We start from the raw sequence: 12341 nt of genomic DNA, 5'->3' as shown, positions 1-12341 counted from the left end.
TTTTCCCAACAGCTAACTTCTAGATATGCAAAGACGTAGGGAGATGTTTCCAAATAAGGAGTAAATCAGGCAAAGAACATGCACAAGGACCAAAACACACAACACATGAGCCCAAGCTTAGTTATCAGAACATATATATATGTAGTATGCCATTGGATACCACATGAAGTTATGGACTATAAAATTGGACCCAATAACTACATATTAAAAAGGAAAGGAGATGCTTTGACAATATGACTCCTGAAAAGAAAGGTTACAAGAAGGGTCAAGGAGAGAGAATAGTATTTTTTTTTTTTTTTTTTTTTTTTTAAATGCAGACACAAACAAGAATTCTCCCTCTGACAGGATTTCACTTAAAATTGTTACTTCAAAAGCATGAACAACATCGAAATATTATTAAAAAATAAATAATAAAGGAAGAATCATGAACTACAAAATTTCTCTTTTTATATTTTCACAAATTCACAGTTTCACTCATGTTTTTTCTTAACATAAAGCAGATGAACAAGTTCCTGAAAAAAAAAAAGACTTCAGTTGTTAGAAAAAACCAGAAAGGCCTAAAAGCAATTGGAAATCTGGAAGTCAACTTCAAGAATGAAGCAATAAAAGATCAAGAAAACTAGGTACATTTATGCTTCAATGAAAACCAGTACATTTATGCTTCAATGAAAACCTCTAAACCTTGGGATTTAAAGGTCACATGAACAGCAGTTTTACATATCACCACAAGCAATTTTACAAGATTATAACTTCCAGCAAATAAACAAATGAAAAATTAAATTGGAGAAATACATCGATGGAACATTACATATCAGTCAATGGACAAAAAAGAAGATAAAATGAGTAACGACATTAAGCTCGGCTGTAAAGAGAAATATACCTGTTGAGTGGACACAGAACGTTTATCCTTGGTACCTGAAAATCCAAATGATTTAGGCTGCAAAACAGAAAGCTAACAAGCTTTTAGTAAAGAATCGATAGTCAATAATGTCTGAAATATAAAGAAATGCAGTTTAAATTAGGAAAATTTGTCACAACAGCCTTTTCTACAAGCAATTTTGCCAATAAATGTAATTTGCAACCTTAAAATCAAATCATCTTAATTTGATACTTTTTGGCTATTTCTAGTATTTTGTTACAATCAATAAAATCATGAACCCAAAAAAGGTATCGAGTTTAAATAACTATGTATTGCAATTGCCAAAGTTGTCTAGTGAGAAATGTCATGTCAATTTCTCAGTATGTTGCATGCCTTTTAATTGTCAATTAAGCCAATGGAACCCAATCAAATTTCTGCAATATATACACAGAGAAAAATGGGAATGGTAACCTGGACACCAAGCATCTTGCCAATCAACCTCAAGACCTCTTGAGTATCCTTGTTCTCCTTGTAAAGATGAAACCTACATGAACAGATCAATAATGCATTTCAGAAACACGCCGGAGAAATAAGTCAAAATCAGGTAGAAACATGAAATAACTTATAACATGTCTATCAAAAAGATATTGATGTTATGTCATTATTCGAATCGAGACACATATGAGAGTTAGGCGAGAACAATACTGGCATAAAATTAGCACACCTTTCTTGCAAATTATAGCCAATTAGTCATATACTCCCCATCTTAGTCCTCTCTTTGATTAGCATCATGCAATAAGCATCTAATTCATCTATATCTATACTTAGTATTTAAAAACACAAACCACCTTCCCCATCATGCTCATACCACATGTAAACTTTAATTTTTCACCAATGCCACATGTCACCTCACATTTTCATTAATTAATCCCGTTTCTCATATTTTTAATTAAAAAAAAAGCATTAGCTTGTACTCAATACATGTATGAATGTTATTTGATTTACTCTCCCAAACTTAATATTTTCTACAATTTTATTCAATTTCCACCCCTTCTTCTCCATTATAGACTATTCATCTTTCATTTAATATATATTATAAAATAAAATTTTATATTGTGCACCTAAACATCCCGTGCATTGCACGGGTCAGAAGGCTAGTTATGTTTTCATTACAGATACAAATATACAATAATTTTAACCTGTATTCAGGACAGGAAGCATCAATTCAATGGAAGAAGCAGACAGATAATCTTACCTGAGGAACTTGCCAAGATGCTCTGGCCAGTCATGAGAACCTCTTTTATCAAATGGCTTCTCATTCCTATCTTTCCGCTTGCGAAAATTTCTTCCATTATTTTGATTTCCTGAAGAATTAGGTCTCACTCGAATGCATTTCGATGAATCTTTAGGACCATCTATTGTGTCTGTGACAAGAAATTTCAGTTTTTCCTTGAAGAAGTTGTGCACCGCCTGTATCATCTCAAACATACACAACATAAACTTTTGCCCAGAAAAGAATAAGTGAGAACTTCTTCATAATAAACAGGGAGAATTGACTGGCTGACTGCCCTATCACGAGTTCACAACCATTATGAGATGAAAGCAAATTATATAAATTCAAATCAAATTTAGATGATAAATGCACCATTAAGGCCATAATAATATAATAATAATTACACTAATGGTTTGTTTGGGAACATATAGAATTTGGAATTGGATTTGAGACAAATCCAACCCTTTAAAAACTCTGTCCATTTTAATGAATTTGAAATCCAATAACAAAAGTTGTCATTTCAAATTCTTAAAGCCCATAAGTTTATTGCTGCTGTTTTGTTTCTCCCCCTCTTCCATTCTCTTTTCAGCCACCAATTAATGGAAGCTCGAATTTCTTGAACAATTAATTGTTATGCTTGATTGTCTCGAAATTTCCACGGCTATGCTTGAATGTTTTTTGTTTTTTTTTTTTTTTTTTTTGTTTTGTTTTTTTTTTTTTCATGTACATCTCATTCCCTTTTGAATGATAATATATATATATATATTTTTTTTTTTCCTATCCCCCATTAAAACTTGAAGCTAATTGCTCAAACTCTATCAAGTATAATAAGTGTTTTATTTGTCCACTTATCATGGCTTTCTAAACACAATTTTGTACTCTTTCCCCTACTTTAATCCCTTTTTCTAACTCCTCTTGTGCTAATTTGCATCTTTTGGCTTCCCCGTTTCTTTTTATATGTGTGCTCGTGCTTGTAGGTACAATGAAAAATGGGCTAAATAGCATAAGCATGAAGAAATACTCTTTGGAAGCAAAGGAAAGGAGGAGCGGGCGTGCACCTAAGAACCACATTCTGCCTCCCCCTGCACATATAGGAGCGGGCGTGCAGCCTTCAAGGAGCGGGCGCTCCTCCCTGTTTTCCTACATTCTGCCCCAAACTGCTGCAAGAGGAGAGGGCATGCAGAGAGCCCAAGAGCGGGCGCTCCTCCTGTTCTGAAGCCCGATTTTGACGGATTTTACGATGTAATTTCTGGGCATATAAATAGGACGCTTGACTTCAGATTTTGAGATCTTCTTTCCCTTTTAGTTTTCTTAGGCCCTTAGTTTTTCTCAACCCTCATTAATAAGCTTAGATCTTCTCAAACTCAATCATTGTAGTAGATTAATTGAAGATCGTTCTCTTGAATTCAACAATTTCTCAACTTTGAAGCATTTTAAGTAATCTCTTTCCTCTATCTCTTACTCATTAATTTCAGTTTTTATTTACTTTGAATTGTTAATTCCTCTCTTAATCTTGCTTAATTGTTGTTGCATGTCCAATCTACCTTATTCCTACTACTCCTCTCAACTTGTTAATTTAATGTTTGAATTGGAACTTGTTATTTTAATGTCCTTCATCATGTTTAGTGAGTAGTTAATTAGCTAGGGGTTGGGTGAAGACCCAACCAAGCCATGGGTTGATTGATGTATGCGCTTGCATGTTTATTTTGGGTTGATGATTGATTGTTAAAGAATTGGTTAATTGCATGTGTAATTGGATGGCCACTTATTGCTCATGTATTCACTTCTATGCTTACATTGAGAGATGGAGTCTAGTTGTTAGCCTATTCTTATATGATTATGCTAAATTCCTCTTGATTATGGTTCCTTGTTTGAATGACGTAGTAGTATTAGTTGCAACAATTAGGTGAGAAATCTCAATTGCTTGTGCCTTAATGCTTTTGGACCGATCGAAAGACAAACCCGAGTTAGTAGTCTACTTCTCATTGTTAAGACTTGGTTGGCCTATCTTGTTAGTTGAGTTTGGTTTAGAAATGCTTAGTGTTGTGGCTTTGAAAGAAGGCAATGCTGAGTGCCTCTCTATCACCCAATTTGTGTTCATACTTGCCTATTGTTTTGATCCGTTAGTTTGGTTGGAGTCGATCCTTATTTCCCCCTAGTGTTTTTCTCCATAGTAGTTACCTAATCAAAACCCCCAATTTGTGACCGAACTAGATTGCAACCGTTTCATACTCTCGGTGTACTTACCCATTCCTTGTGGATACGATCCTCTACTTACCCTAGACTTGTCTTAGGTTGGTTTAGGTAGAATTATTGTTTGGTTTTAGGGTGATTGTCCAACGACCGATTTTATCCTCTACCAATAATAGCACAGCCTTTAATTACCTTGAAACAATATTTAGATTACCGATGTCGGCTCCGACGAACACGACTAAGATGAGGAGGCAAAGCAATTTGAGGAGAGAGAACTCAAATTGGGGTAAAAAAAAAATCAAGAATCAAGGGTTTTAAGAAAACAATACAGAGTATGAAGTACAGAAAATTATTTAATGTTCTTGAGTTTTAATTGCAGATTTTTCCCAAAACACTTTGGTGAAATTGAAATGTTAGAACATAAATTCTAGAATCTCCCAAACATGGTGTTTGGAATTGAATTTCCAGAATCGAATTCTTTCATTTCAAATGAAATCAAGGTTCCAAACACTACCTAAATGTATTTTAGCAAGTAAACGTAACTGAAGTCACAACTCGCAAGTTATTCGATACAAAGCCATAGAGCATGTAGAAGATATAAATTAGTCAAAATCAATCACCCAAATTATGGGATATTATTTTATTGTATATTGTAGAACATAGTCAATTTGCTTGTACAGGTTCTTAGTTTACTTATTAGTATTCCTAGTATTGCTCCTATGTATAAGCTTAATTTTAGGGGATTTTATTCTCTCAAATCCCAGTGTAACCTCTCTTGTAATTGCCTATATAAAGGCTTAACTCCTTAATGAGAAAAGTATCTCTTCTCCTAAACTCTATATGGTATCAGTCGCCTAAAAGATTCTACTCTATTCAAAAAAAAAAATTCTCTCTTCCAATGGCTAATGATCGGTCCCTCATTCCTAATGCTAATGAGCCTGCCAGAAAATTCACCATTTTACAATTACAAAATACCATCAAATTGACACCCACCAATTACATAGCCTGGAAGACTCAATTGCAAGCAACTCTTCTAGGCTATGACCTGTGGAAATATGTTGATGGCTCTTTTCCCTCTCCTTCTACCTCTATCACCAATGATGATGGCTCATCTGTCTCCAATCCAGCAGCCTTAACTTGGTTCCGACAAGATCGGCTTGTTTTTGGTGCTCTATTGTACCTCTTGTATCTCAAACTGGTACTTCCAAGGAGGCATGGGACATCCTCTCCTACACTTATGCTAGTCCATCTTGTGGGCACTTCAAACAAATCAAGGCTCAACTCTCCAAAATTACTCATACCAACCAATCAATTCATGAGTATATGCAGGCCATCAAGAGGCACACACCGATCGTCTTGCCGCTATGGGAAAGCCTATGGACCATGAGGATATCAATGACAAGGTGCTCCATGGACTTGATTATGAGGTGTACAAATCTGTCATTGATGTTGTCAATGCGCGAGACACCGCCATTTCATTTGAAGAACTTCATGAAAAACTCATTACTAAGGAGGTGGTTGTTGCTAATACACCCTCCCCCACCCAATACCTGGCCACTGTGCATGCTACTCAATACAAGAAAGGTTATCACAAGGGTAAGCAATCAAACTCTTTTTCACCGGGCTTGCTTCCTACTCCTCACTCTCCTTCTTCAGTGAAGTCACAATGCCCTTTTTTGGGTAAATGTCAATGGTGTCGTGCTACCGGTCATGCTCTCGACAAATGCAATATCTTCAAGAATCTATTTCCTAACATTGTCGTACCAAATCCGGTCTATGCTAAAACGGGTCAGATGGGTCAACATTCCCATTCTCTACCCCAAGCTCATATGGTGCACTCAGTTAATCCCGGCTCCTCGACTAATAATGGTTGGCTTTTAGACAGTGGAGCATCTCATCATGTCACATATGATCTCAACAATCTTTCTCTACATGCACCTTATGATGGCTCGGATGAAATTGTGATTGGTGATGGCTCATCTCTTCCGATAGCAAACACTGGTTCTTTCTCTCTTACAACTCCTTCTAAATTATTTACTTTCTCTAATGTCTTACATATTCCATCTATATCACAAAATATTCTTTCTATTTCCAAGTTCTGTCAAGAAAACCAATACTTCCATTGAATTCTTATCTTCTTTTTTTCGTGTCAAGGAACAATTGAAGGGCACAACTCTTCTTCAGGGGCCTTCTAAAGCTGGAGTTTATGAATGATACCCGTCAACTCCTCGAGTATATACAAGTTTCAAAAAGCCCATTCATGATTGGCACCATCGGCTTGGGCATCCATCTAGTTCTATCCTTAAGATTTTAAATTCCAAGTTTTCATTAGGTATCTCCAATCTCTCTATGTCATATTGTAATTCATGCAATATTAATAAAAGCCACAAGTTGCCTTTCTATAACTCCACTCTTACTTCAAATGCTCCTCTTGATCTCATTTTTACTGATGTCTGGTCTAGTCCAGTGGTATCACATGACAATTACAAATATTATGTAATTTTTGTTGATCACTTTACAAGATACACTTGGTTTATATCCTCTCAAAAGAAAGTCTGACACTGAGAATACTTTCCATCATTTTAGGGCCCTAGTGGAAAAATATTTTAAAAGGCCCAGAATTCAAGTATTTAGTGATAATGGAGGAGAATACGAGAAACTTAGACCTTACTTTGCTACTCATGGCATTTCTCATCTTACTACTCCTTCTCATACCCGGAACATAATGGGTTTGCGGAGCGTCGGCATAAGCATATTGTTGAAACAAGACTAGCTTTACTTTCTCATGCCAAAATGCCTTTAAAATATTGGCCATATGCTTTTTCTACAGCCACTTATCTAATAAATCGTCTCCCAACCCACACAGTTCACAATGATTCACCTTATCTTCGTCTCTTGGTGTCGTACCTAACCACTCAAAGTTGCAAAATTTTGGTAGTCTATGTTATCCATGGCTTTGGCCATATGCTAGTCATAAACTTGATAATCGATCTCTTCCATGCATCTTTGTTGGTTATTCTCCATCACAAAGTGCATATTATTGCTTACATCTTCCCACCAATAGAGTGTATGTCTCTAGACATGTAAAATTTGTAGATGATGTATTCCCTTTCCCAACTTTTAGTCCCACATCTACTCCCACATCCCCTTCTAATGTGGACGAATGGTGTACAGTGGCTATTCCCATTGAAGTGCCGCCCACTGTGCAACCCACCCAATGTTGAGACTCAATCACCACTTATATCCACTCCTATCATACCTTCACCTACGCAACCATCAACCCCAATTACACCAACCACCACTATGTTGTCTTCTTCTCCTTCCCACCACCACCTCCTCCCACTAGAAACATTGTCACACGACTACAAAACAATATTGTTAAGCCAAATCCAAAGTTTGCTAATCTCACCACCACTCAAGTTCAATCGCTTGAGCCCCGCAACATTACCCAAGCTCTAAAAGATCCTCAATGGCGTCATGTAATGACAGAGGAATATGATGCTTTGGTACGAAATGCTACTTTGTTTCTTGTTCCATCTCACCCATCTCAAAATGTAGTTGGCAACAAATGGGTGTATTGAGTCAAGTATAAGCCGCTGAACGTCTTATGTTATCTCTTGCGGTCACAAATGGGTGTACCATTCGGCAACTTGATATTAACAACGCCTTTCTTCAAGGCCATCTTAATGAGGATGTTTTTTATGTCACAACCTCAAGATTTCTTGGATAGGATAATCCAACTCATGTATGCAAGCTCCATAAGGCTATCTACGGCCTCTAACAAGCTCCAAGAGCTTGGTATCAAGAACTCCGTACCTATCTTCTTTCGTATGGTTTTCGTAATTCAATTGCTGATCCTTCATTGTTTATTTATAAGCAAAATAATGTCACATTTTATCTATTGGTATATGTTGATGATATTATTATTATGGATCCTTCACCTTCCGCTCTAACAGGTTTTATTACTAGTTTGGCATCCCGCTTCTCTCTCAAAGACTTGGGTCCCTATCATATTTTCTTGGTGTCGAGGTACTACCTCATGAGCATGGGATGTTTTTAAATCAAAAGAAATATATACAAGACTTATTAGAACGTGCCAAGATGTCCGATGCGAAGCCGGTTCCAACACCTATGGCTTACTTATCCTTCTCTCAATTTCACTGATGGCTCACCACTATCTAATCCCACTGATTATCGTGCCGCTAATTGGTAGCCTTTAGTATTTATCTTTAACAAGGCCGGATGTAGCATTTACGGTAAACAAGCTATCTCAATACATGCACAAGCCTACAGACCTACACTATGCTGCACTAAAAAGGCTACTTCGCTACCTTAATGGTACCTTCACATCATGGTATTATTATTCATCGTCAATCTCCATTACAACTTCATGCTTTTTGTGATGCGGATTGGCAGGTGATCGAGATAATTATGTCTCAACCACCGCTTACATTGTCTATTTAGGCAGAAATCCTTTATCTTGGAGTTCAAAGAAGCAAAAGATTCTAGCTCGGTCTTCGACGGAAGCTGAATTTCGAGCCATGGCAAACCACTAGTGCTGAAGTCATATGGCTTAAGTCTCTTCTCCAAGAATTAGAGGTTCATGTTAACAAAGCTCCTAGCATTTATTGTGATAATCTGGGAGCAACTCACTATGCGGCTAATTCGGTTTTTCATTCTCGTATGAAGCATCTAGCATTGGCCTTCCACTTTGTACGAGAACAAGTTCAAAGAGGTACACTTCGTGTACAACATATCTCAGGCCGTGATCAGTTAGCCGATGGTCTCACAAAGCCTCTAGCAAGGTCTCGATTTCATGACTTATTTACCAAGATTGGACTTGCTAAAACGGTTCGTCCATCTTGCGGGGTTATGTAGAAGATATAAATAGTCAAAATCAATCACCCACATTTATGGGATATTATTTTTATTGTATATTGTAGAATATAGTCAATTTGCTTGTATAGGTTCTTAGTTTACTTATTAGTATTCCTAGTATTGCTCCTATGTATAAGCTTAATTTTAGGGGATTTTATTCTCTCAAATCCCACTGTAACCTCTCTTGTAATTGCCTATATAAAGGCTTAACTCCTTAATGAGAAAAGTATCTCTTCTCCTAAACTCTATAGAGCACACATATGATTTGTTTACTAAATCAAATATCAAGCTAAAATTCATATCATCAAAGCTTAAAGTAATCTGAATTGAGAATCAAGACATTACCGTGCGGTGTACTTTATCCGAACTCGGAAGAAAGAACTAAAGGTGAAATATCATGATCAACACCAGCACTAATCTTCTCAATCAATTCTTTCAGGGCGATCAGCATCCTCGTCACCTACTAATAACCTAAATGACTCAATTTCTTCAGTGTAACTTTTATCTGATTTTTTCAGCTACAATCTCTTCCTTGTTTTCAGCCAACTAACAATATCAAACAAAACTCAAATTTCACAATCACAAACTAATTCAAAATTTGAAGAACACCTCAATTTAAACTAATACTAATTAGGTAAATACCTCAGGAGAAAACATGCAATGAAGTTAAATGCACAACATTTCCATCCAAATCAACCTCATTCACAATGAAAATCCGAAATACCTAAAAAATTCAACCAAATTAAAGCGAAATCAACACATTTTGAAGCAGAAAAAAATTGTAATTAACTGATTAAGCAATGATTTTTTTGACGATGATACCTTTGTTTGAGAATGCCGCGAAAACCAGGGAGGTGAGAGATGTAGCAGAGGATTCCGACGTCAGGTTCATCGACACTCTTCAATGGAGGTTTGGTAATGAGGTTTGAGAATCGGCGGGAAGATTATCGACGGCGGTGGAAGCCATTGTCGCCGTCGTAGTTGGCGTAGTCGACGGTGGAAGAAGTGAATAGGGTTTAACAAGTTTACTGCACAGAAATGTAAGTGTTCGGTTTCGCAGCATGCCAGCATCAGAGACAGGGTTTATGTCATTGTGAATTTTGTGATGTACTGTATACGGTGCGTTTTACTCCCTTTTATTCATACTTCATAGTCTCTTATGGGCAATTTAGAAAAATTAATAAATATACGTAGGGTCTGTTCACATTTACTGAATTGATTGGAGTTGAACTGAACTAATTGAAGCTGATTGAACTGAGATGAAAAGAAATATTTTTATGAGAGAGGGAAATTAGAAAGCTAAACTGAACCGAACGAATTGGAGTTGAACTGAACTAAACTGAACTAAACTGAAAATATTGTTGCGAGTTGAAAGGAATTTTGGCAAAAAATTGATATTAATGATACTTGAAAAAAGCAAATGGGGACTATCATTTTGGGTCTGAAAACTAACCTTAAGAGTATACCCAGTCATTGGTTATTGAGGTTGGTTATTAAGAGAGAGAAAGTGGAATAATAATAAAATAATGAAGAGAGAGAAATTTTTGGGGGAAATTTTCAATAACCTGGTTAGTAGAATAACCGGTTATTGTAGCTTGGTCATGGAATATTTTTTATTGTTTTTGATAGTGACACATAATGACAAGGTTTTTTTGAGATTGTGACACCTAATTCATTTAATCAATGGCTGGGATTTGCTCTGATTTTATTACCGTTGTAATTTTGTAACATCCATAATTTTTAAACTACAATTCAAAAAAAAAAAAATAAAAAAAAAACACCAACGGCTCTATTTTATATTTCTCTATAAAATGAGCCCAATATTAGTGGGCAACCATTGTGTTTGCTCTAAGAGACTATTAGTAAGAGCAAACACAATTGTTGCCCACAACCATTAGGATTATTGCTTATTTTATTAATTTTTACATCTTTCACCTCACCTATAACCACTCTTATACCCATTTAATAATCAATGTCTCCCAATAGTTAACCACAACTTTTAGTTATACATTTTCTCTCTCCTACTTTTACCCAACCCACCACACAATATCTCTCTTAAATCCTATCATATATAAATAATGCACTTGGTAATAATCAATTAAAACTAATAATTATTATTAGCATACATTACTTAAATAAAATGAATTAAGTTTAAAATTAATGCATTATATTATTTAATTAGTAAGTAATTAGTCGTTAATTAAGAAACACACAATAATTAAGAAATACACAATAATTGCAACTTTACTAAATTTGATAATAATAAAAATAATACATATTCAATCAAAGATAAAAACGAATTGTGCTTGAATACAAATACAATAATTTAATGTTACGATTATACAGCTATTAATGCAAATTATTTTGCCTACTGTTTAACACCGAATTTTAAGCCACATATGTTCAATAAAGTCTTTCTTCAAGGCTTTATGTATAGGTTCATCACGAACACGAGCTGTATTAGAAATATAAATTTCCAAACTTGCAATTCGGTTGTTGCTATTTTCGAACTAAAAAGGCTCTTCAGTGTTTCTATTACTTGAAGACGCATTTGTAGCTTGATCATATTCATTTGGATCGTAATACGTTTTATACGTATCTCTTTCGTCCTCAACGATCATATTGTGCATAATGATACATGCTATCATTATTTTTCCTAACATTGATGTGTCACGAGCTAGCGCATGATTCCGTATTATTGCAAAACGAGCTTGTAATACTCCAAAATCACGCTCAACATCCTTTCGTCCAGCTTCTTGTAATTTGGCAAAAAAGACCTTCTTTTTCATTTTGTGGTTGTGATATTGTAGGAATGAATACCTCAATATTGGGCTCATTTTATAGAGAAAAATAAAAATAGAGTCGTTGGTGTTTTTTTTTTTTTAGAATTGTATTATAAAAATTATGGCCATTACAAAATTACAACGGTAATAAAAATCAGAGCAAATCTCAGCCATTGATTAAAGAAATAGGTGCCAAAATCCTCTTGTGCCACGTCATAAGGGTTGTCAAAAAAACCCACCCACTTGCAATATTTTATTGCATAACCAACCCCAAATAACCAGGTTATTGAAATATTCCCCCAACTTTTTCTCTCTTCAATTTTTTTTATTATTTTTTCACTTTTCTCTCTCCTAA

The 12341-nt window shown here is 35.5% G+C and overlaps 1 protein-coding gene across 1 annotated transcript; it reads right to left on the bottom strand.

The window, feature by feature from the left end:
• Positions 1-125: 125 nt before the first annotated feature.
• On the bottom strand, positions 126-10677 carry LOC110731931 (pseudouridylate synthase 7 homolog). The gene is made up of 7 exons (XM_021911844.1): positions 10657-10677; positions 9859-9927; positions 9726-9749; positions 9549-9584; positions 2115-2329; positions 1331-1403; positions 126-937 (listed from the first exon to the last, which is right to left on the bottom strand). Exons 1-7 carry the CDS (start codon positions 10675-10677, stop codon positions 812-814), a joined length of 564 nt encoding a protein of 187 aa, XP_021767536.1. The 3' UTR covers positions 126-811.
• Between the last annotated feature and the right edge of the window lie 1664 nt (positions 10678-12341).

The sequence above is a fragment of the Chenopodium quinoa genome, unplaced genomic scaffold (assembly GCF_001683475.1).
Source record: "Chenopodium quinoa cultivar QQ74 unplaced genomic scaffold, ASM168347v1, whole genome shotgun sequence".
In the NCBI taxonomy this organism is placed as follows: Eukaryota; Viridiplantae; Streptophyta; class Magnoliopsida; order Caryophyllales; family Amaranthaceae; genus Chenopodium; species Chenopodium quinoa.
This window is presented reverse-complemented; position numbering and strand designations above follow the sequence as displayed.